At 36.0% G+C, this 23878-nt stretch overlaps 8 protein-coding genes across 8 annotated transcripts; 3 read left to right on the plus strand and 5 right to left on the minus strand.

Annotated features, from left to right (window-relative positions):
• Positions 1-143: 143 nt before the first annotated feature.
• On the minus strand, positions 144-1139 carry FDP41_012061 (uncharacterized protein; the record flags this gene model as incomplete). Its single annotated transcript, XM_044702540.1, has 1 exon — positions 144-1139. The coding sequence occupies one exon, from the start codon at positions 1137-1139 to the stop codon at positions 144-146; it is 996 nt and encodes a 331-aa protein (XP_044566913.1).
• An 89-nt stretch (positions 1140-1228) lies between these two features.
• Positions 1229-10896, minus strand: FDP41_012062 (uncharacterized protein; the record flags this gene model as incomplete). Its single annotated transcript, XM_044702541.1, has 3 exons — positions 1229-10005; positions 10140-10207; positions 10571-10896. 3 exons carry the CDS (start codon positions 10894-10896, stop codon positions 1229-1231), a joined length of 9171 nt encoding a protein of 3056 aa, XP_044566914.1.
• A 392-nt stretch (positions 10897-11288) lies between these two features.
• FDP41_012063 (uncharacterized protein) lies at positions 11289-12735 on the minus strand (the record flags this gene model as incomplete). The annotated part of the gene is made up of 2 exons (XM_044702542.1): positions 11289-11527; positions 11724-12735. The coding sequence occupies 2 exons, from the start codon at positions 12733-12735 to the stop codon at positions 11289-11291; spliced, it is 1251 nt and encodes a 416-aa protein (XP_044566915.1).
• Positions 12736-13131: 396 nt separating this feature from the next.
• On the minus strand, positions 13132-15290 carry FDP41_012064 (uncharacterized protein; the record flags this gene model as incomplete). Its single annotated transcript, XM_044702543.1, has 2 exons — positions 13132-13516; positions 13696-15290. 2 exons carry the CDS (start codon positions 15288-15290, stop codon positions 13132-13134), a joined length of 1980 nt encoding a protein of 659 aa, XP_044566916.1.
• Positions 15291-15560: 270 nt separating this feature from the next.
• On the minus strand, positions 15561-16172 carry FDP41_012065 (uncharacterized protein; the record flags this gene model as incomplete). Its single annotated transcript, XM_044702544.1, has 1 exon — positions 15561-16172. One exon carries the CDS (start codon positions 16170-16172, stop codon positions 15561-15563), a length of 612 nt encoding a protein of 203 aa, XP_044566917.1.
• A 169-nt stretch (positions 16173-16341) lies between these two features.
• Positions 16342-19195, plus strand: FDP41_012066 (uncharacterized protein; the record flags this gene model as incomplete). Its single annotated transcript, XM_044702545.1, has 3 exons — positions 16342-16357; positions 16743-17209; positions 17471-19195. 3 exons carry the CDS (start codon positions 16342-16344, stop codon positions 19193-19195), a joined length of 2208 nt encoding a protein of 735 aa, XP_044566918.1.
• A 195-nt stretch (positions 19196-19390) lies between these two features.
• Positions 19391-21820, plus strand: FDP41_012067 (uncharacterized protein; the record flags this gene model as incomplete). The annotated part of the gene is made up of 3 exons (XM_044702546.1): positions 19391-19614; positions 19923-19930; positions 20124-21820. 3 exons carry the CDS (start codon positions 19391-19393, stop codon positions 21818-21820), a joined length of 1929 nt encoding a protein of 642 aa, XP_044566919.1.
• Positions 21821-22188: 368 nt separating this feature from the next.
• Positions 22189-23755, plus strand: FDP41_012068 (uncharacterized protein; the record flags this gene model as incomplete). The annotated part of the gene is made up of 4 exons (XM_044702547.1): positions 22189-22321; positions 22424-22541; positions 22637-22718; positions 22814-23755. 4 exons carry the CDS (start codon positions 22189-22191, stop codon positions 23753-23755), a joined length of 1275 nt encoding a protein of 424 aa, XP_044566920.1.
• Positions 23756-23878: the final 123 nt, after the last annotated feature.

Below are 23878 nucleotides of genomic sequence, written 5' to 3' on the forward strand. Positions count from 1 at the left end.
GTGATGATCATTAAAGAAAAAATTCATTCCATTTCGAATTTGAATTTCACAAACATGTCAAAAACTTCAAAAATTTGAACTGCAGCAGTTCATGTCAAAAACTATCTATCCACTTCAATGTTTGAGACTTTGAGTGTGCTCTCTCATTTACTGTAAGCCTTCTCCAATTTGTACATTTCAATAAATTTATCCACAGATTTGGCAGGTGTTTCTTGAAGTTTAAGGAAAAAATCATGATCTGGAATCACTTCACCACCTCCCATTCGATCATAACATTCACGATAAATTTTACGCCATAACGACGAAGTCATGGAAACATCTGCATGAGCTCTGTGAGCATTCATAGATGCTCGTCCCAGTCCCAAATTTTCAATCAGACTTCCTAATTTGTAATCGGTTTGACCTGGAAATAATCTTCTCGCTAATTTCAATGTACAGAGCGTATTGGCAAATAAGGGATGCTCTGAAAAATCGTTATACATTACCGAAGAGGACAATTCCGTAGTGTTGTTATTGATGAGATTGTACCTCACAAACTCATTAAAGATCACACTTGCATCAAATCTCACATTATGTCCAACCAATAGAGAGGGTTGAGAACTCAAAAAATTGTACAATTGAGACAAGACAATCTGAGGAGGAGGTGCTAATTCGAGCATGGCTTTGGTAATTTTAGTAATTTCTGCCACTTGTTCTGGTACATATGGAATATCAGCATTGACTAAACTTGTGAAAGAGCTTATAGAAGTGCCATCGATGATTCTGGCTCCAGCAACTTCAATGATTCTGCACATGCTCACATTAGTGGAAGTTCCTTCAATATCAACAATAACAATATTATATTTGGGAGAGTAGGGATTGGACGTTGATGCGTTCGGAGTGGGTACTGATGGTGAGGATGATGATGCTTGTAATCCATTGAATGACTTTTTCAAAGCAACGGAGAAGGACGTATGAAATTTTCGTGTGTGGTTGACTGTTGTTGTAATGAATGGATTATTCTTGATGATCATCGTGTTGTGATTTTTCGTCGCTGAAGTGTTCATCATCAGCCTCGGGAACATTCCACAAGAATGCCGTTGTTGTGGGTGATGATGAAGAGAAATTCTCAAAACATTGAGGAAGGCTTGTTTTCTCATTTTTTTGTTTTGATTGGCGCCAAAATAACGGTCATTTATATTCATCCTTATTCACACACATTTACGTGAGAATTTTACTGAGAATTTTACTACTTAAGCTGTGATGAAGTGGAGGTGCTTGGGGTCATGTGGACGGCATGAGAATTGTTGTTGTTGGCATCCTCTCGAATTCTCGATGACTTGTTTTCCACATTCTCCAAAGTAATGGAACGCAAGATTGGATAGAATGAAATATCTTGTCTCTCCAAACAATTACTCACATATTGTTCTGATCCAGTATATTCTGTTTTTGGTTTCGTTTTCAAATAAATTAGGAAAAATAAATAATTCCACATGTTGTGTTCCTTCTTAATGTGATTATTGAAAGTAATTCCTTCGTTTGCTTTTTGATCAAATCTCGATCTCACAATATCACAAATAAAACACTTATTTTTCACACGATCTTCAGTTTTTTCTCGATTTTCTCTGAGTTCAGCAAATGAGTCCAAAATAATACCGAACACGACTTCGAATAGAACGACAATGACCACCAAAATGAAGAGCATGTTAATGACTTCTCTTGCCCAAACTCCCCAACTTGGTGTAAATTGATCTTCGAAGAATCCTCCTGTTCTCAAACCATAGTTGAGTGTGTTTAACATGCAATCAGCAGCAGAGTCACACAAAAATTGTCGTTCTGTTGTGGTGGGTGGATTTGGATCTAAAAAGAAAGTTTCTGGAACGAATGCAAAAATCATTAAGGAAAAGAACCAAATTGCAACAATCATGAGTAAACTTGTCAATACAAAACGTTCTGCAGTGGTTTGAATACTTCTCACAATATCGTAAAGTGTCTCAAAACGAACCACAACTTCAAACAAGTGAATCGAATAAATGATGGGATTCAAAAAGAGACCCAACACAGAAACTACCCAATACACCACCAAAAACCAAATATAAAAATCTTGAGCCAAATATTTCAGGTAGGATTTGTAAAAATGTTTGTCTCTCGGCAAATCTTCCCATTTCTCTTCCATTTTCAATTTGAATTTTTTCTTCACTTCTAAGGTGGCTAAAAAGTATAAATATGTGATAAAGAGAAGGGTTGTAGTTAAAATTTGAATGACACCCAATATTGTTTGAACAATATCAAGCCATTCGGTTTTCCAATCTCCTTCGTAATAAAAGTCTCCAGTAGTAGCATCGTCTGGATCACTATAACCAGGAAGTGGAATGTCGCCAGGTGTCACTGAATACATTTTCTTAATTCCAAATAAAACAATTAAATTGATAACCATGGCAATGAGGAAACTCATCATTTTGATACGTTGCCAATTTTCTTCTTTCAAAAATCTCCAAATAAATCCTCGAATGATTTTCCAAGTACTAGCTTTTTCATTCTTGTCAGGTGTTCTTTCAAACTGCTTGTAGTGATCGATTTCAGTATAGAATGTATGAGTTTCATCGAAAAAGTTTCGAATCTTTTCCTGAGCTGTGTATTCTTCCGAGTTTACCGTATTCACGAAATTCTTTTTTGAACGATCCGACAAAAATCGACTCTCTTCTGGAATTCGGTAATAGACATTTTCGAGAGTGTTATTTCTCACAATTTCCATTCGTCCAGTTTGTTTTTCGAGTGGAACTAAATATCTTGCATATTCTGGAGATTCTAATAATTGTGTAACTTTTCGGTGACCGGGTTCAGGTAATTGTTGTGACTTGGACATATCTTCAATATGAATACGTTCAAAATCAGACAAAGTATTCAAAAGGAAGTAAATTTGGAATGCAATTTCTTCGTGTTGATTGGTGGCAAGTGCAATTCTTCTTGCTTTTTCCTTATTGAGTGCCTTATCTCTAAAACCATCGTGAGTGACTTCGGATTGAATACGTGATGCCATTTCTTCCCTTGCTCCAGTATTGAGGTCTAATTTAGGAAGACCCTTTTTTCCTTCTTCTAAAAAGTCGTTTGGAGCAAATGAAATGATACAACACTTTTTAGCCAACTCAATGATATCGATGAAATTCAAAGAGTCACGCATGATCATGGCAATCTTGTGATTGTTACTTCCTTCCAATAGTGAAGTCAAACAAATAAACATGGCACTTTTCAACTCCAATGTCTTGTCTAACGTCAATACATTTCGATAATCTTTGGATAGAATTTCATTACACACAAAATAAAATTTGGGTGACATTCCAATGACTTGCTGAGTGGTTAAGCAAGGTCCTTGAACAAATTCAGTCAAAGAGTCAAAACATTGAATGGCTGTTTCAATATTTTCACTGGTAATGTCCTTTTCGAGCGCAACAATAAAATTCAAACATTCCTCAACAATATTCACACTTTGCAGATTGTACTTTTGATCTGCCAAATAATGTTGCAAGTCAGCATTATGACCTTCTGTCATTAATTGAAGGAAACGCAAAATTTCTTCGATGTGTCCCTTTTCTTCGAATACATCTTGAGTATCATCTCCATCGTTTTGATTATTTTCGGATGAAGAATCATCAGTACCTAAAATACCGCCTCCTCCAATCAAAGAATTCTTATTTCGATCTGTGGAAGGTGTTGAGATAGGTGTCGCTGCAGCATTCAATGCCACAGGATCTCCTCTTGCTCTCAATTTAAGGGCTCTTGCTTGTTTAGAATCTTGTTTCTTCTCTTCCAATCTCTTGTGATAAGCTTTTCTTTCCTTAATTTCATCAATCGATAATCGAATTCTATCACGAATGGAAAGGAAGAATTTCTCAGAGCCTCCTCTCTTGAATAAGGTATAAATATAACTCTGAACAATATTGTTTCCTTCGAAGAGCATTGCAATTCCAAGTTCAATTGCAGATTTCACAATTTTATGATCATCCATGCAAACCATTTCAATAATGAGTTCAGGAATTTTTGCTTTGGTAAGATCATGATGGAATTTGTTCAATTTTCTCAAACGTTGTTCGGGAGAAAATTTTTCATCACCTTTTTGTTGAGTGTCCATAATTTGTTTTAACATTTCGAGCGAGTAGAGTGTGACATTGGTCATGCCTGTCCGTTGTCCTAAACTGACGAGTGATTTGTTACTCTCAGATGATGTCATGTTGGCTGTCACGTTAAAATAATGTAGCTCTGGAATTCGACGAATGACATTGACAATCATGTCCAAATATCCTCTGTATTTTTCATACAGTAAAACTCCCAAATTTGCAAAATTCGATTCTTGTGTAAGAATAATGAGAAAATCAGACACATAGGCTTTGTACTTTTTCATATATCTTTCGTCTTCATCCTCCTTCTTGTTGGTATTATTGGATTGTTGTTGTGAATTCAATTGTTTGAGTCTTTGATGTTGCATCATGTGTTGCTTAAATTGATTTGCTTTCGAGTTAGATGCTTCTTTTAGGAATTTGAAGATTTCTTGTGTGAATTCTTGAGGCATAGATTTGTTTTGATTTCCTCCCTTACTGACTTTACACATGGCTTGCAAACACTTGATGACTGCCTCTTTTTGAGATGTCTCCGTGACAAAATCATATAAACTGAATAAACCTTCAATAAGATGTTTGATTACTTCTAGTTGTTGAGGTTCACATGAAAAGTCATTTGGAGGGAATTTCAAGTGGAAATAGTGATGAATGAATGGAATCATTAATTGGAAAATATACTTCAAGTCGACATAAAGTTTCTCATCCTTATCAAAGGATGTCAATGAAGAGTCGTCTTGGCCATCAAGAGGTTTCTTCCATTTCAAAACAAAGGAAGATTTAGCAAGTTCTAAAGGATTTGAATCTTGTGACTCTGTGGTTGCTCGATTGTGAACGGTAGCGTTACCCGTGGATTTAGTAGGTGCACTAAGATCAGTTGGAGTCGAAATCGAATCAAGTATAATTTCAGTACTTCTTCGATTCAAATTTGGAGAAGTGACAAATAAACTCAATTCTCGAGTCATTTTGGCAATAAGGCGAAAAATAGGTGCGCTACTTGACAATTGTTTTTCATCTTGAACCTTATCGGCATTGATGTAAACTTCATCGAGAAAACGTAGTAAAGGATTTCTCAATTCAGGAATTGTGTTTGGGCTCAGTAATTGTTTTAAAATATCCTCCATAGAAAGTAATGACTGAAGCTTCACCTCTGCAACATGGTTTCGTCCATCACCACATTCTGCTAAAAGTGACAACAACTCAATGTGATAACATAAAATTCCATCTGGTTGATTTTCATGCTCTAAATTTTTGATTCTCTTATCTCTTTCTTTGATGCCTTCCTCGTCATTAAAGAGAACAATCACATCCTTTCTACGATCTAATAAATTTTGAGTCACCATTGATTGATTTCTCTTAATAGGATTTCCTTCAGTATTGTTTAGGATGATTTTCAAAAAATTCAAATATCTAGGTTTTAGGCCATGCTCTGCCATTAGATCAATCATGCTTCTCACATGCTTCTCTTCAATCATGCTACACAAGCCTCTATTGTTTCTCATAATTTCACAAAGAAGAGTGGAAACTCCCAATTCTTGTCCAATTTTGGTCATGAAAAATTCCAAGTATGGAAACAGAATGGCTTGATTCTCATTATTCTTTTTCACAAAATTAATTAAAAACCGAACGCAAGATCTGTGAATTCGTCCTTGACAGCGATTATCAGAAAAGGTTTTGGTTAGAGTTTCGATGGCAATTTCATGACCGCTCAAGTTTCTCAAAATTCTTTGAGTACGCGAACCATTCTTTTCATAATCCTCTTCAATGCGTTCGAAATGTTGTTGAATGAGTTTGGAATAATCCTCTAGAGAACTTCCTGATGTGAATTGGGCCAAGTCAATCACATTCTTAATTTCTTTAAGAATTTCAAGAATATTATCGTAACTGCGAATCACAGTAGAAGATACAAGTAATTCTATTTTTGGCAACAATTCTTTTAGCTCTTCCTTTTCTCTGTGAATACGAATTAAGAGGTTGAGAGCTTTCACAGCTAATTCTGCATTCTTAGATTTTGTCAAGTCAATCAAGATCTTTGTTAATGTTTCAGTAGAAGCACTATCATTGAAAATAGAATCTTTGAAAAGTGAGTTTTTCACAAAGTCTTGACGTTTGTCTTCACTCACACTCTTATCGCTCACCGTAAAGCTGTACTTGAAATTGATCAAGAAAAAGTCAACACGAACATTCAATTGTTGTGACTTGATAATATCAAAAATATTGCAAACTTCTTGTTTGATTTTAGTGGTAATGAGCGTCTGTTCGTTCTCTTCATAGATGGCATCAAGAGCAGATTTACCGTTCAACTTGTCAGAAGAACAATCCAAAACTTTCAACAACTCGACGACTACTCTGTGTGTTGGATAAATATTTGACAAATCAAACATGCCCAATTCAAACATTTTTCGAGTCATGAATGTTAAATTATACATGAAAATATTCTTTTGAATACTGGTAATGTCATTTCCACAATCGAGTTCATAATTTTCTTTAAAGAAATCTGTCAAAAATGATCTCAACTCTTTGAGTCTCTTTTCATCCTGATTCTTTTTCATCTTTTCAATTTCTGTCCACTTTCTTGTCAGTGATACTGTTGGATTTGTTTCATAGGGATCGACATCCAAAAAACAGTTCAGTAAGAGAGTACAGAAACTCGATCTCAACTCAAATGTCAATCTCTTATCTTTGATACATGCCAAAACAAGTTCATAGGTGAATTTCTTTTCGATATATTCAATAGCTTGCTTGTTTCTTCCCAAACACAACAGTGAAAATAATTCGATTTGCTTCTGGAAAAAGTATAACAACACTACAAAGTCGTCCTGAACATCGAACATGGTCGAACTATTAGCAGACATGATTTGAACGAGAGCTTTCGAGACAAATTCTGCCAATTCATATTCCACTCCATTCACCTTCATACAAATCTTGGATTTTGTGTTTTCATCTGCAAAATATGGAAACATGAGAGCATTATTCACACATTCATCTTCAAAGAGTAACTTGGTGATGAAATTTTGATTATTCTTGATTGGTCTATTACCACATGCACACAAAGCACTCAAGAAAGACAAGTAAATGCGATTCTTTCCACTCACATATTGTTCTTCTGCAGCACTTGTATCGCTCTCTCCCAAATTAATTTCTTCTTGTTGCTTGTTTGATTTTCTTGGGGAGGGACTTCCTGGAAGTCTAGGGCTCAACAATTTTCTTGGAGATGAGAGTGATTCATCGGACATATTCTCTTCCTCATCGACAAGAAGTGTCACAAAGTACTTGATTTGCTCCTTTGGCATTCTTACAAGCAAATTGTAGTTGTTTGTTAAAATTTCGATCAAGGCAACACTTGCTCCGACATCCAATTTGATATGTTGCTGAATTTGAGTAATGTACTTGGCCATGTATAAACCATTTTCAGTATTCAACTTGACCGATTGCTTAACCACTCGATATAAATTACGAATCAAATAGTGATAGGAAGCCAAATCAGATTCTGTCCAAGAACTATCATTTTGTTGAAAGACAACCTTCAAGAGTGTGTCACCTGATGAAACCATTTCTGGAACTTGATCTACCAACTGCTCAATCAACTGCATAATCATGTCAATAATTCCACGCTCTCTAAGAATATTTTGTCTATTTTTGAAAGGAATACCCTCTCTTTTCAAAGGATCTTCTTCATCAGAATCTGTCAAGAAATAAATCAATTGTGAAATGGCTGGTAACAATGTTTGCATGAGAACTTTAAAATCATCAGGTCTCTTGATAACTCTTGCTTGTACTTTCTTTGTAAAACTCTCAATCATTGGAATGATACTTTGTACAAATAGTAAATCTTCCAATTCTTGTTGTGGGACTCGATATACAGAAAAGACATCTTGCTCATATAATACATTGGTAGAATAGAGTGGATAGGTATTTTTGGATCCATTCTTTTTAACTTTCTTTTTGATAGGTTCCATCTTTGTTGACTTTTTATCATTCACAGAATCGGTTTCATCTGCTCGCATCAAACTTGATCCCACTCCACTGTCACTATGAACACCATGAACCCATGTTTGAGTGTGTGCATGTTTGAGACGGAAATAGCTCTGTAATGGAATTGGATAATTATGAAGAGTTGAAATTGCTGGATCGTGTTGTGAAGTCGATGCTGATGCGGCATCATGAGGTAAAATGACAAACGTGGTATCTTCCGAACCCAAATCCTCTTTCACAGCTAAATGCAAAGAAACTCCAATTTGTTCCTTTTTCACAGAGCTCAGTAATTTCTTTTTCAATAATCTCCATAAATGATCGGTGGAGTTATGACTTGAGGATGCAGAGGGCGTTGAGACAGCAGATGAAAGTGATGCAGTGCTATCGTTGTAAGCAGAAGCCCGTGAAAATGGATCGTGACGAGGATCTTTGCTAAAATCTGTAACAGGTGTTTTTGTGGATTTTTTCACACGATTAGAAAGTTTGGAAAAGAATGCACCAGAAACTCCAAATTCATCATCGTCCTCATCCAATGATAAATCTTCCATTAGTAATCCAGAATCATCTTGATCACTTTGCAAAAATAGTCTCGAATCATTAGTGGCAAATAAATACTTTCCTGTTGAAATGTGTTTCAATCGATATTTTCCGAACCACATTAAGGCGCCACCTCGAGTTGGATCCAACATTTCAACTTCCCACAGAGTATCGGTTTGACTCGAATATTTGTCAATACTTGGAGTTTCATTCACTTCATTGGATTTCTTTGACTTGAAAGGTAAGTTATGTTTTTCACCTTGTAAGGTACTTCCTGAGGAATGAGAGTGAGATTTTGAATGTCCAATACATTCAACACGTCCAGTTTTAGTATTGACTGTGAGAAAACCTCTCAACTCAGTGTGATACAATCGAATCACATCACCTGCTTTCAAAGTATTTGAATTCACTCCCAAATATGGAGAGAATAATCGAATTCTCCAATTTGTTCTCGAATATGATGATGTGAATGATGTGCCAGGAATCATGTGAATTTCTTTTCGTGAATCCTCATCGACTGTCAATTGAGAAGATATTGAACTCATTTGTGAATTGGCAGATAAATGAGAAGGTAATAATTCTGAATATTTGTATCGACCTAAATGAAGAAAAGTATTGCTTTTTCTATTGTAAAATCGAACTTGATCACTCAACTTGACTGCATCTCCTTCAGATCTAAACTTGTAATATGGAAGCACTACAAAATGTGCTGTTGAATTAATGGATTCTTCTGAAACAAGTGTTAACTTGAGACAATCTTTTTGCTTTTCAGCTTTTTCTCTTGGATTTACACATAAATATTTCTTTGTTTTCAAATGCATTAATTGAATGGGTTGACCATATAAAATCTCTCTTCCCATATTTCTATCCGATTCAATCATATTTTGTTGCTTTTCACGTTCCATCTTTCGTTCCAAATCTTCAATTTGAGCACGTTGTTCCTCTGTCAAATCTAAAAAGTGAAATTGATGAGAACGAATAAAAGTTTTCACAGAAGCTGCTTGACCAAAATTTGCACCATGTGAGCTTGATAAAACACGATTTGGATGAGTATCTCCACCCACAACACTCTCATTAAGCCCAAGTGTTAATTGTGTACTACTTGTGTTTAAATCTCCCTTAATAATTCCCGTTAATGAAGTATTTGGAGGATTAATGCTTGAAGGAATGGTCGAAGTCGTGGCCGATGTTAAATTATTACTTGTCACAACATTTGTGACATTCCCAGAAGGAGATGAGTTTCCAGTAGCACTTGCCGAATTCGCATTTGAAGAAGAAGCTCCCGTATTGGAGGTTTTGGTTTGATTCATGGATTTGATTTTGAGATTGAGTTGTTCAATTTTTTGATAAAACTCTTTGTGTGCATTATAGGAGTAGGCCTGTTGAACTACAAAGACACAGGCTGTTATTGATGTTGTTGTTGTTGCAAATAATTCATGAAAAGTGTGAAAATTGAATTATAATTATATTATAAAATATATTATATATTATAATAATGATAAGAATCAAACTTGAAACAACACTTGAAAAACATACATTTAAAATTCGAAGGTAAATTTTCATCGGAAATGTCCTCCAAACCACATCGAGCGTTAGAGGTAAATCTATGTGTTCAAATCACATGTCGAGGTAATGAATAATATTTAAACACACATGATTCAACATTTTTGATTCCAGATAGTTGTTGTTGTTGATTTGGTTGTTGTGTCGAGTGTTGTAAATCATCACGAAAGGTTAGGTTCGTCGTCCACGTGTTGGAATCCATCACACACAAAAAACATTTTTTTCAAATTCATGTTCGGAATATGTCATCATCGTTAGGAGTCGTCATTTAAATTTCACATATTCACATTTACACACAAGTACGCAAATAAACAACAATAAAGGTTCAACAAATATCAATCAAAGATCATTGTTGGAATTTTTCCTAGAACATCCACACATTCAAACAAATAATAAACACTTACCCCTTCACACTCATAAAACCAATTTCATCAGACATGTCATCCGATGATGAGTTGTTGTTACTATCATTATTTTCATCATCTCCTTGATAATAAATTGAAATCAAATCACCAACACACAACGAACGTTGATTCAATGAATGTTGATGTTGAATGGCCATTCCAAATTTTCCTAGTGAATGAACAAGTCCTCCTGAATGTGTTCCGATCGAAGAGGAGGATGACTTTGAAGTGTTGGTGGTGGTCGATTTGACATTTGGTGTAATGAGTGTTCGTAAGGATGATGATGATTGTTTGGGAGGTGATGAGAGGTCGTTGTTGGAAATCATCCCTTTGTTGTTCTTGTTGGAGATGAGTGAAGTGGTGTTGCTTGGGACAAGTTCAAGAAGTCAAAAGTTCGAATCTCAAGCGAATGATGATGTGTTGAGATTTTTCTTTTTTTCTTGATGGTGACATCTGATAAAATGACAAGAGACAGAACTTTGCCACATTATCTATTCGTTTTGTTCTTTAAGGCTTTGAGTCGTTTTAATGTCGTTCAAGTGATGGAATTTAAAAAATCTTATATATATAAATATCTTACACTACAAATTAGCAGGCTGGGACGTAGAAAAAATGGTTTTCTGAAGAGATTCAATTCTACCCTTCGATTCTTGCACATCCGTGTGGCAAATTTTTGTCACCGTAGAAAAAGCCATTTTGTCCTCCTAATTTATTGTGTTTACGCAAATTCAAAGAGTACATCGTGAAATTTTTCTTCTCGGTCATGAGCACGTTGTTTCAAATTACTCCAAAAGAAAGAAAGCATTTTGGAAGAATTAACACAACTCTTAAAAACAACGTATTGCCATCCACCTCCTCGAACATCATTAAAATCTCCTCCAAGTGGGAGGCGAAGTTGAAAGTTTTTATACTGTGGGAATTTATGAACCACTTCTCCAACAAATATTGCTTCAGTGTCTAATAACATGATGATGATGGTTATGACAAGTGACAGGGAAGGAGCATGGAGCCATGAAAGGATGAGTTATATTGAAAGAATGACCAATGCATGACAGCATAATTTGATGATTGTTTCACAGAACGGTTTGCATTTGTCAAACCACAAAGTATTTAGTCAAATCTCAATGACACCATCACATCAACAAAAACTTACCTGTTAGAAAAACACTTCCACGAGAAGAGCATTGCAACCTCTTTGGATGGTCTTTTTTGGTCAAGACTATCTCTGTTTTGGAAAACGTGGTGGGCGATTCCAAACGACAACACTGTTTGAGATCATTGTATCCTGTTGCGTAAACATTTCCATTCTCCAAAAGTATCAATGAATGAATGTATCCACATTTCACTTGCATAATTTTCTCCTTAAATTGATCATGGGTGGGCATGAATTTTTCACGAGCTTGTTGCATACCTCCAGTGGAGCCGTTTGAGTCGTCACCAATCACATAGAGCATGTTATCTTGTGTGGTTATAAATGCACAAACTGGGCTCACACACAAACTGGTGATAGGAGAACAAACCTTTTCATTATTCACATATCTCAGAGTTTGAAAATGGAAGCCATAAATTTTGTTGCTTTGTGTTACAATCATGACCTTCTCAGATTGTGAGGCTCCTTCAATGAATCGAATTCGATCATTGGGAGCCATGAAAGTTGTGTTTACTCTCACTCCAGGAGCCGTTGCTGAGGATGTTAAACAAATCAATAAACCATTACTCATCTCGATATAAAGATGTTGTGAGTCACACGCGATCTTGTTATATTCATAGGATCTCATACTTGTGTTGGGAATTTCAAATTTTTCATAACAATAATCCACTAATTTAAATTCATCGATCAAAACAAATTCTGGAGTTCCAATTTTTGATTTCTTGAAAATGGCTCTCAGACCTTCATTCATATGGAAGGCAGAATTCAGAACTAATTTGTTTCTCGATGTTTGGAAGCAAAGAATCTTATTTCCCAAATAAATATCGGAACATTCAAATGGCAGGAATAATTCAGTCCAGTTTGAGTCTGCAATATCTTTCCGGGAGTAGACTCCTTCGGATGAAGTTGCAACGAGATATTTGTGAAATTTCTCTCCTACAAATTCATCATAATAGAGACCTAGATCAACTTTGTGAGAGAGAAAAGGCTTCTCTGGTTGTAGAGGTGTTCCCATTTTTTTGTTGGACTCATCAAAATATATATTTGAACTTGTGTCATTTATCATATTAAATAAAGTGGATTGTCCCAGAGCGAGGTGATAAATGGAGGCCACATAAATTGAAATAAAAGAAAGCTTGTGGAAACAGAACTTTCTCAACTCACGAACAAATTTTGTATCCTAGCAATACCATAGAAAGGTAGTGTGATACATCACCAAAATATATTGTGGATCATTGCAGCAAACCACAACCTCATTGTAGATACACAATACCCCAACTTGGTAGAATAAAACAAATTTTTTATCGAGGGACAACCCACAAATATTTGAATTATGTTTATGAAATCGATATCGATACTGGTATTGAATAGGTTCAAAAGAAGGAAAAATCCATTCACAAGTGGTATCAAATTACTTGTTCACTTCTCGTTGCTCGGCAGTTATGCTCATTTTGTATATTTCTTCATCACTCATTTTCTTTCTCTGTTGAACCACAAAATACAAAAACTCCAATATTTCAATATCGAGCCTTGAATTGGATTCATTCTGAGATGTTTGTTTAAACATTGATTTCAATTTGTCCTTCAAGGACTTCTTTGAAATGATTTGAATTTTGTGTTCTATCTCATCTTCCTCATTGCTACTCATCTCTAATCCTCCTAAATAGTGATACAATATGCTTGGTCGAAAATAAATTCTTCCCATTTCTCTTAAGGTTGGAGTAATATGATACAAGTGATATCTGATATCTGAACTACCGTCAAACAAAAAAACCAAATCTGTGAGTGAAACTTGTCTATAATTGTGAATCATTTTGCATGTTCAAGGATTGATTGGTCAATATGAGAGTTAAATTCAACAACAACGACAAAAATAATGTCAAAATCTCAGATCGCATGATACATGCAACTTACAACAATGTTGTACAACATCTTGATTGTTTGATCTTTGCATGGTATTTTCGGAATTTGGTACCTGGTGAGAGGACTTAGGCCTTTGCAATCTTTCAACAACAGTTCATAGTCATTACTCTTTTTTTGTGCGTTAATGGTTCGTTTCATTCTATGAACTGCTCCATTTTCGATAACAGTTTGAAAAAGTTTGGCAGATGAAAAATCATTCAATACAAAACTATATAACATGGCCTGCTCAATTTTTTCATAAATGCTGGCTCTGTTGTTAAGGTCATTCTCTTGTACAATACAAGTGGTAAGAAAATTCAATAAATTATTCCAGCACGAACAATTTCTCAACAAGACTTTGGATCGTTTTTCGTATGGTTCTCTCACGCTTAAAAAATCTGAAATCGATAATTGTCTCATCCCATAGTCGAGCATTGCTGCCACATGTAGGGACAATGTTTTGTAAGTAAATTGTGGATTTAACAACAAATTATTTTGTTGGAGTTCTGAAAAGTTCTTCACATGAGGATTATTCTGGAAAATTAACTTGTTTTGATCCACATTCTCTGACAAGTGTGAAAATGGATTCATTAAAAAGTATCTATTCTTTTCTTGCTTGATAATAATGTTTTGAATGTATTCACACTTCTCCTTGCAAGTGGCAGCGAGAGGTAGATCCATTTTGGTCAGTGTTGGAATGATGAATTGAGAACAATAACATGCAAATTGAAGCAACTCTGTATATATTGTTGATGACATTCCTCCAAGAATCATACTTGAAATAATATCAAGAAGTAAATCTAGTTCCATATTGAACAATTTCACTCTAATCTCATAATTAAGATGCTCTGGAGAGCGAATTGGAGCTGCATATTTCATGTTTGGAAAATATAGTGACCAATGTGAAAAATTCTCAACATCCAAAGTCAGCAATCTCTCAAATAACTTGTACATGAGGAGAGAAATGTTGGAGCCAAAATACTCGCAAGCGACTGGCAGCATGTTCAGTAAACATGGGATCGTGTCACCTGCATTACTCAATCGTTCCTTGAGAAGATTCAAAATATCTCCAATGTCGGAGGGGCCAGTGTGAGGTTGAAATTTGTAATCATAGATCACTGAGAAGATGAATTGAATCACAAAGGTGGCTCGTTTTTCACAATCCATTGCAGTTAAAACGGGTGCGGAAGAATTTTCTGAATGGGTTCTCCTTGATGTGATCGTGAAAGTATTGTTGGAGAAGGTTTTACTGAGTGGCTTTCTTTCTTTGTGACCTTTTAGGCATCCCAATATGCATTCAAATTGCTCCTTGTCCCAAACTACGCATGAAGCCATGGAGGCAGTATCTGAGCTCAGCTCTGATGAGGTGGTGTTGGTGTTAAAATTTTCAGCCTGTTTGTTCTTTGATAATGAACTATCATCTGTGGCAGTACTGTCAAACTCAGAGTTATTCTTCAATGTCGACAACAAACTGGAGAATGTTCCTCCTCTTCTGAAAGAGTAAGCATAGAGAGAGCGAATCACTCGGAAATTTAAAATACAATCATTCCATTTCTTGTTCACAAGCCTCATGATGTGATACATCTCGTCTATGGAAATGAAACAAAGCACCTGTGGGAGAATGTCTTCCTCCCTGTTGAGAAGACATGCAGCTGACCACGTCGACATTTTTTGTTTGACAACGAAGAAGAAATAATAAATCACCAACTAATTTTTTGTTTGACAACTGAATAGGGGAGAGTTCGGTAACTTTGGGCGATCTCAGAGAAGATCAAAGAGGGTTTGTCCAGAATAGAGAATGGTTACGATTTGGTGAGGGAAATGGCCTTAAGCTCGTCTTCTTGCTTTCTCATTTTTTGATGAAACTCAATTTCAAAACGATTTGTGTAAATTTTAAATTTATTTGCGAAAAGCTCGAGTAGCAACCATTCAAATTGCTTATCTCTTTCTTTGCAATTTGGTGGTGTTTCTTCTCTTCCAATCTCCTCTTCTGGATGGTCTAACCTTGGATGAAGTGCATCCCTTTGTTCTCAAACCACGATGTCTCTTACCGGATGAGGTGAGACCTCTCATTTCTCTGTGCTTATGTTTGGTGGTTGCAATCCAGTTAATTTGTGGATCGACTCTGACGGATTCAGAGGTTGGATCAACACAAATGACTTCATACCACTTGTATCTACCATCTTGATTGACCCAGTATGAGTTCAACACTCTCAATGCACCAACTCTCTTACCAACTCTTCCTTCAGCAACAACTTGCAAGTTTCTCTTTGGCTTCAAGTGGATACCTTGAGTTGCTGGCTTACCGTTGACTCTACCACCTGGAACTTGCTTTTTACGACCACCACGTCTAATTCTGACTCTGTAAATAACGTATCCTTGCTTGGCCTTGAATCCGAGTTGGTGAGCCTTGTCTGGTCTAGTTGGGTGATTGACTCTGTGGATTCCTGGCAATTGTCTCAATTCCCAAGAACGAATACGTAACAAGTATCTCAAAGCATCAGATTGCTTCTTCTTGTACAAAGCATTCAAGTATTTGTAGGCACCCATTTCTAAAAGTTATGGCTGTTGTGTAAGAAAGTTCAAGAATGATGAAGTTCAAAAGAAGAAATGATTTAATAACAATCCAGAGAAAGATTATCTGAATACATACTTTTGGCGTATTTTTTTTTCAACAATTTTTTCAAAATTCTAGTCAACCTGAGTTTTGAAGTTTACAATGAAAGAGAAAAAAGGTTTGTTTGCTGTTTCCTTAACGCTTTTGGGTACCAAACAATGAAACATCAAGACTTAGTTCCCCAAAGACATCAAATGTTTCTCGTTTCTTATTGATTGTGGGAAAACCTTGGCATCTGAGCAAACTGACCTTCATGATTCCAAAAACCTTCCAAAAACAAAAATCATGAAGCAACACCCGACACGCACCACATCAAGGATGACAACACACTTCCGAAGCAATCCTCATCATTTTCGACAAAAATCAATGATATCCTCCACAAGAGCAACAAGAACAACAACATTCCGGTACATGACCCTTCTTTCTCTTCTTGTTCTTTCCATCATCACCACCCTTCCGAACACCTTCATTCCTTCGCAATATTTCTTTTTTTGTACACGGAGGAATTAAATTATTCCCTCCATCCTTCTCTCACGCTCCGAGCTTTCTCTTCCGAGAGAGTATTCTCTATGACGTGAGTTCTAATGTGGGATTTAATGGAATTGAAGGAAGAATAGAGGCTTCGGGAGATTTTGCCAATCAACAACACACCGATCTAATTGTTTCATCGAAAAATCGAAAACAAATTATTATCTACACTTGGGATACATACCAATGGAATTTCGTCAATTATACGAGTTTCGATTATGAAACATCATCCAAATTATTGGCTCATGTCAATGTGGAAATTGTGAATATTGTGGCTTCGGATTTTAACTTTGACGGAGCACTGGATTTACTAGTCACACTCATTGATAAGGATACTTTTGATGATGACAATCCTTCATATATTCATTCTATATTGGTTGGGAATTTCAAGACTTTGCGTGAAGAGAAGCTGTTAGATGAAAGGACAACAGACCAACTCTTGGTAGGTTTTATCGGGTGAATTGGTGACATTGAACATCATCATCATTGTTGGATTATTATTATTATTGGATCATTATGACGTTTCCACATTATATTTGTCGAATCTTTAATTTCTCGAATTGGAATTTGTTTTTTGACATTATATCTGCCATGATTTTTGGAAATTTTGTACATTAATTCATGTTTGATACTCGACTTGTTTATCGTTGTGGGTATGAATGATCTGTTTGCACGTTGTAATGCACATTTCATTTCACACCAGGTATTTGACCTTAATGGTGACTTGTTGCCAGATTTATTTGGTACTGATGTTACCACGAAAAAACGATCGTATTGGATAAATAACAATACCAATTATGAGGCAGGACAATTGAACTTTATCAAATATCTTCAAGATGGTCACGATGGATTCCCAACGATAGACTCGGCCACAAAAAAACGTTCTTCCTTCGCTACAAGCCAATCCAACTTAAAACCTCTCGCATTTCCAATCTCAACTGCATCGATCGATATAGATGGTGACTGTGGTTCTGACCTATTCGTGATGAGCTGTTCAAAAGAAGACGCTCATGGATTTTGTGAGGAACCTATTTTCGAATTTTGGATCAATTACAATGGGAAGCTGCAATTGAACTCGACCTTGAATGCACCCAAGGGAGCTGGGCGACCAGTTTTTCTCGACATTGATCATGACGGCGATTTGGACATGCTCTATCCTGTGTGCTATCCTCTTGACTCATGCTCTGAGACGAATGAAATTCATATTCTCTACAATAATCAACTTGCATTGTGCAAGAGCATTATTGAAACAAATTGCCGCCCGTCGTCCAATTTATGTATGAAAAGCAATTTTGATTTCAACCAAAAAGCAGTTCTCTCTTTTCCAAAAGACAACAAGAGGAGAATTCTTCATCACTACAAGCCAGACCACAGATACCAATCATCACCGCCATCATTACGAGTTGGGGATTTTAATTTGGATGGATACCCAGATTTGGTGGTGAGTGTTGTGGAAACAATTGGGAATGATGAAAATGACAAGGATTCTTATCAAATGGTCGGCATTGAGTTGTGGCAAAATGTGGAATGTGAAAAAGAAACAAACAATGGTGCCCTTTCACCTTCCCCAAAGACAAATTGGTACTCAACATCATGGATCTCTTCTCTTTCACAATCAGCCAATAATGATCAATCTGAAGTCTCATCAACATCTCTTAAATGTGACTCCAATGTGACGCCCAGGACCTATCAGATTGTTTCTAAAGGTGTGGACGCTCTGAGGAACTCATTTTTCAAGCTTCCCTACGCTACAGGAATGAATGAAATGCCATTCTATGATGCATTCTTTCTCGATATTGATGAAACTGGAATCTTAGATATTATCACCCTCTATAACGATCCAAAATCGGGCAATCAAACATTGAGAGCCTTCTTTAATTGCTTCTATAATGACGCCTACTTTTTGAAAGTAATTTCCACGAATGGAGTTGCACCTGAAGGAACACAATATTATTATGGAGTGAATGCTCCAAGCATGACAGTGAAATTTATCTCAACCAAGTTGAATGGAGAGTATCAACCAAACATGAATTCATTGCTTTCGCAAACCAGTTATTTATCATTACAAACACCCTATCATCTTTTTGGAATTGGAAGAACGAATGGTTATATTGAGAAATTTTTTGTTGGTCGTGTAGTTGCCAATAGCAGTATTCACGAGGACTTTTCCACAAATTATTATGAAGCGAGTGCTATAATGCCAAATTCTCAACTTGTCACCATTACGACACCGCCCAATGATCCCGGTTCATGGCAAGTTCAATTATTTGTCAATCCATCAGCTGCCGCCCTTTGGGTCATCATTGCCGAGGTCGTTTCCTTAATACTTTTATTTATTCCAATTGCCATTTTGTATATTAGAGAATATAGACATGACAAGAAGGAAAAAGAAGAATCAAGTCGGGAGATTAGTTCCGTATTTATTTGAGCAAAATGTCCAATCATCCAATGAAAGGTCGTCACTCCACAAGTAGCGAAAATTGCTGTTTGAATAGAATAGATCACTGACAATTGACATAAACCATTTTCATAGAGTCAATCATCAAAGCAACACTGATGACAGTTTCAAAAATTAAACTTAAAAGTTCCACAAAAAAAACTCAAACCCACCGCTCTGTCACAAATGTTTGACCCATCCAACCCACCACCTCCAAAGCAACACAGCAAAGGGTTTTTTATCTCAGAAAACGAACTTCCAAGCACCGAAGAGGACGAAGACACGAAACCTCTCGAAAATTCTTCTTTCTGCAATAGAGATGTAGCTGAAAGACGCGGAAGTGATGTTCTTCTCAAAGTGACCATCAAATCATGCGACAATTTAATACCAGCCGATTGGAATGGCTTTTCGTAAGTATATATCTCAAATTTTAGGTGTTTAATATTGAATCATGATGACAATGTATGAAATTCAATAATTGAAGTGATCCGTATGTATTTTCGAATACTTTGATGTCAACACAAGGCTTTTAAATATCTCTCATGTCATCCTTATATTTTGTTATTTCATCATGAATATATTCAAATGTATCATTCGGACACAAACTTTGATGTAACGACAATTTCATCTATTTCATGATATTATTTCATGACACGAGGTTTATTCAAATAACTACCGAATTTGATTTTTAATTTTCTCATTCACGCAATTTCATTAGATACTGTGGTAAGTGATGATGATTTATTGTTTCTCTTTCTTCAATTTAATTATTGATGAATGCTACAATTTTATCTGTCCATAAATAACTCATTTTCAAATTAATATACTTCCACCGAAACAACACCATTCACTTCTATTGTTGAACATGAAATGCCAACAACACTATTATCAACGAAATGATAATTTACAAACCACTCAGAATGTCGTCTGTTCACGTCATCACCAATAATTGAAACGAGTCTTGAAATTAATCATCAATCCAGTGCAACAACCTCTCTCACACCATCTTCAGCTGCAAATTCCGTGGACTCACTCTCTCAGAACGAAATAGCTCATTCTATAGGAGCCACCATTGCAGCTGCATCTTTTAGTGCAAAAAATCAAAAAGCAGCTTCATTCTTCAATCGCAAACCAACTAAGAATTCACTCATTTCTCAGAAAAGCATGTCACACATGACGATGAAAAGAAGTGACTGTGGAAATACTCTCATTACGGACTCTCCAACAAAAGAAGAATCAAAAAACGATCAAGTCATTAGGGACGATTTATCACAAGAATCAAAAACTCCTGTTTTGTGGTCTCAACTCGGAAAACACACCAAATCTTCAATCATTTTTAAAAATTTAAATCCTATATGGGGAGAGAATGGAGAATGTATGACATTTCATATTGACAGAGAAATATTTGATGCCATCACTTTGCAACAATCACAAAGAGATCGAACAAAATTTGTTCTTCGTATTGATGTCTTTGATTATGACAAATATACGAAAGATGACATTTTAGGTCATTGCGTTGTTGATTTAGAGCATGAACAACTTTTTTCAATTTATAACACTAGGAAAATGAAGTTACTTTCTAAACCATTATTAGGAGTGAAACATGGAGCGATAAATTTCGACATTGCTCTCTATGATGAAACCACAATTTTTGGTGTTGAATTACAAGAAGTGTTAGAACGGAAAAGAGAACAAGGCAATAAGATTCCAAAATGCATTGATACTCTGTACGACTATTTGTTAGAAAATTGCTGTGAGACAGAAGGAGTCTTAAGAATTCCAGGAGCAAGAGCTCAAATTTTAAATATAAAGAGAGCAATGGATGCCATGATTGAGTTACCGACTGGAAAATTCTTTGAAACATTTGTTCATGAGGATGTGACTGCAGAGTTTGTTCACACTGCGCTCGGTGTCATGAAAGAATATTTAAGACTTTTACCAACACCAATTATTCAATATGAACTCTATGATGAATGTTTGGCTTTTATTGAGTCAAAATCAGAAAAGACCTTTGAAAAATTTGAGAAAATTCTTCGCCAAGTGAACCGATACCATGTTCCTCTGTTCATTCGAACTTTGGATTTAATCAAAAAAATTACTGATCATTCTCTCAATAATAAGATGACTCCTCGAAATGTTGGAATTGTGATGGGACCAAATTTGTTAAAAAAGAAAAATCAATCGGCTGAGTTGCAAATGAGACATACGAACCACATTGCTGCATTTGTAGAGTATCTCATTCAATACTATGATCAATCGAGAAGAGTTTTACAAGAGGTGAGTGATGAAGGTTTCACACAACGTGAACGTTTACAAAATGTGATGGATTCTCTACAATTTGTGGATGTTCATGATGATGTGGATTCTATTCATGATGATGATGACGTAAATGAACAAGATCATCAAAATGAAGCATTAACGTCAACAGCAGAAGCACATCATGATCAACAAAAGCACTACACACAAGAGGATTTATCGAATTTGCCAAAGAGTATGAACAACAAGGAGAATGCTTGTGTATGCATCCAAGTGACCTCATGTTCTCCCACCATGATGGATGGACAAAACACTGTAGATGCATCTGTTGATCATGGGAGGTCATGTGAACAGAACTGATGAATGAGACATTTGGTTGTATAATACTTTGTAAATGTTGTGTGGTCAATATCTTTTAAAATATTGACAATGACAGCTCCAGCTTTACATGGTTAATCGAAAATAATTAGCAATTAAACTGATTCCTAAAGAGTTGCCAAAAATGAAGGATGACGTTCTTCCAACAAGCTGATTCTGATGTGAAAATATCAAAATTGTGAATGAAAGATGATTTAAACTATTTAAAAGTATGAAAACCAAAATTAAAGAGACAAAAGGGCGAAACTCTTTGGAAGGATTGATATCCTTAAAATTGACATTTCTTTGCTGTGCGTTTACTACAACAACACTACAAAAAAAATCAAACAAAATCTCACAATCGAATCACCATGACCACTCCACTGTCTTTCAACGGTTACTTTGTTCGAGATGATCGAAGAATCTATCAAAGCTTCAATACTGCACCAAGTACATTTGGACCATTCTTCTACATGTTCTTGACTCCTGATCGTCTCATTGAAGGTTTGTACTTTAAAATTGATATAAATTATTCATTCACACACAATTGGTTGTTGATTCTTGCATTGGTTCGTGGTGAAATATGATTTCCTTTTGGAATAACAGGTCAAGCTGGAGTTTTGAGTTTCTATACACCAAACTCTGGACAATTAACAAGAACTCCTTTCATTTATTTGACTGAATTTCCAGATGTTTTTCAAAGAATCCAATTGTGTCCAGTTTAGTAAGTGTTTTGAAGGGTATCATCAAAGAATGAATAATAATTCATTCATTGGTGTCATATTTGTTGAATGTTTGACAATTAATTGTGTCTTTCAGTGATGTTTACAATTATGGCATGTATTTACAAGTGACTCAATTCTGGGGAAATACTGAACTAGGAAGAACTCAAATGCGTTATGTAAGTTTGTGATTTCACTTTTCATTATTTACAAAATTGTTTTGGCGCAAACCCCCATTGTAATGGCGAAACAAATAATTGGTCTTTTCTGTTAGCTCTGGTATCTTAATTTCGGAGGAGGACAGAATAACACCAACCAACCTACATCGATCAATTCGACACGTTCATTCGTGACTACTGCAACGACCAACACGAATGCTAATGACCTTCCTAATGCTGTTTTGGCTCCTGCAAGCAGCCTTCCAAAACCTGAAGACCTCGATTTGGAAAATCCATTTCATCCACAAGGAGTGACTGTCAAAGACATCATTCGAGTTCGTTTGGATGACAAGACAGGAGAATGGTGTTGTGAGAATGAAGAACATTTAGAACATTTTGAAACTCACATTAAACCCAAGTTAGTGGTTCCAAAGGATCAAGTTCCTCAATACCTAAGTAATCGAATGAGTGATGAGGAGATTAAAAAGTTCAAAAAGAAGTGGTTAGCTGAACAAGAGAAGAAGAATCACAAGAATGAAAAAGAGCATGAGAAGGAGGATGACAAGCATGCTCTGCATGTTGAAAAAAAGGATGGCAGGCACGACAAGAAGCACAACGACGACAAGAAACATGAAGAAATCTCCTCTGAACAAGATTCAGCCAGAATCGTCACCACTGAAGCATCGATGAACACCATTAACACAGCTACCGCCAACAACCCATTTACTTCATTGTTTAATTATTATCCTGATCCTTCCAATTGGCTCATGCCAGATTATTATCAGGAGAATTCTGGAAAGAAATGGCAAATTTATGACGTTTGGTACACTGGATTCAAACTTCAGAATACCGCCGCAGGAGATAAACGAACTGCCACTGCTGCTTGGGAATGGGACAGCAATAAGGGAAAATATATCATTTACTTCAAATTCTTTGATCCAACTGGAAATATTTTGCAAGCCTTGTTGAGAGGATCTAGTGATGACATGTTTAATGTGAAACTGGAGAATGGTGACACTTTTGCTGGTGGATTCAATCCTTATAATTGGGAGCCTTAATTCATTGTAAACCAAGACAGAAGTAAACCCTTTTAGACATGCATTTCTAATGAGACTGAACCACCGTACCTTATAATTGTGCTCACCGAAACTGTGGGTTGTTGTTTCATTAACAATGTTGAT

This window comes from Naegleria fowleri (assembly GCF_008403515.1).
Source record: "Naegleria fowleri strain ATCC 30894 chromosome Unknown tig12, whole genome shotgun sequence".
Taxonomy (NCBI): Eukaryota; Heterolobosea; class Eutetramitea; order Acrasida; family Naegleriidae; genus Naegleria; species Naegleria fowleri.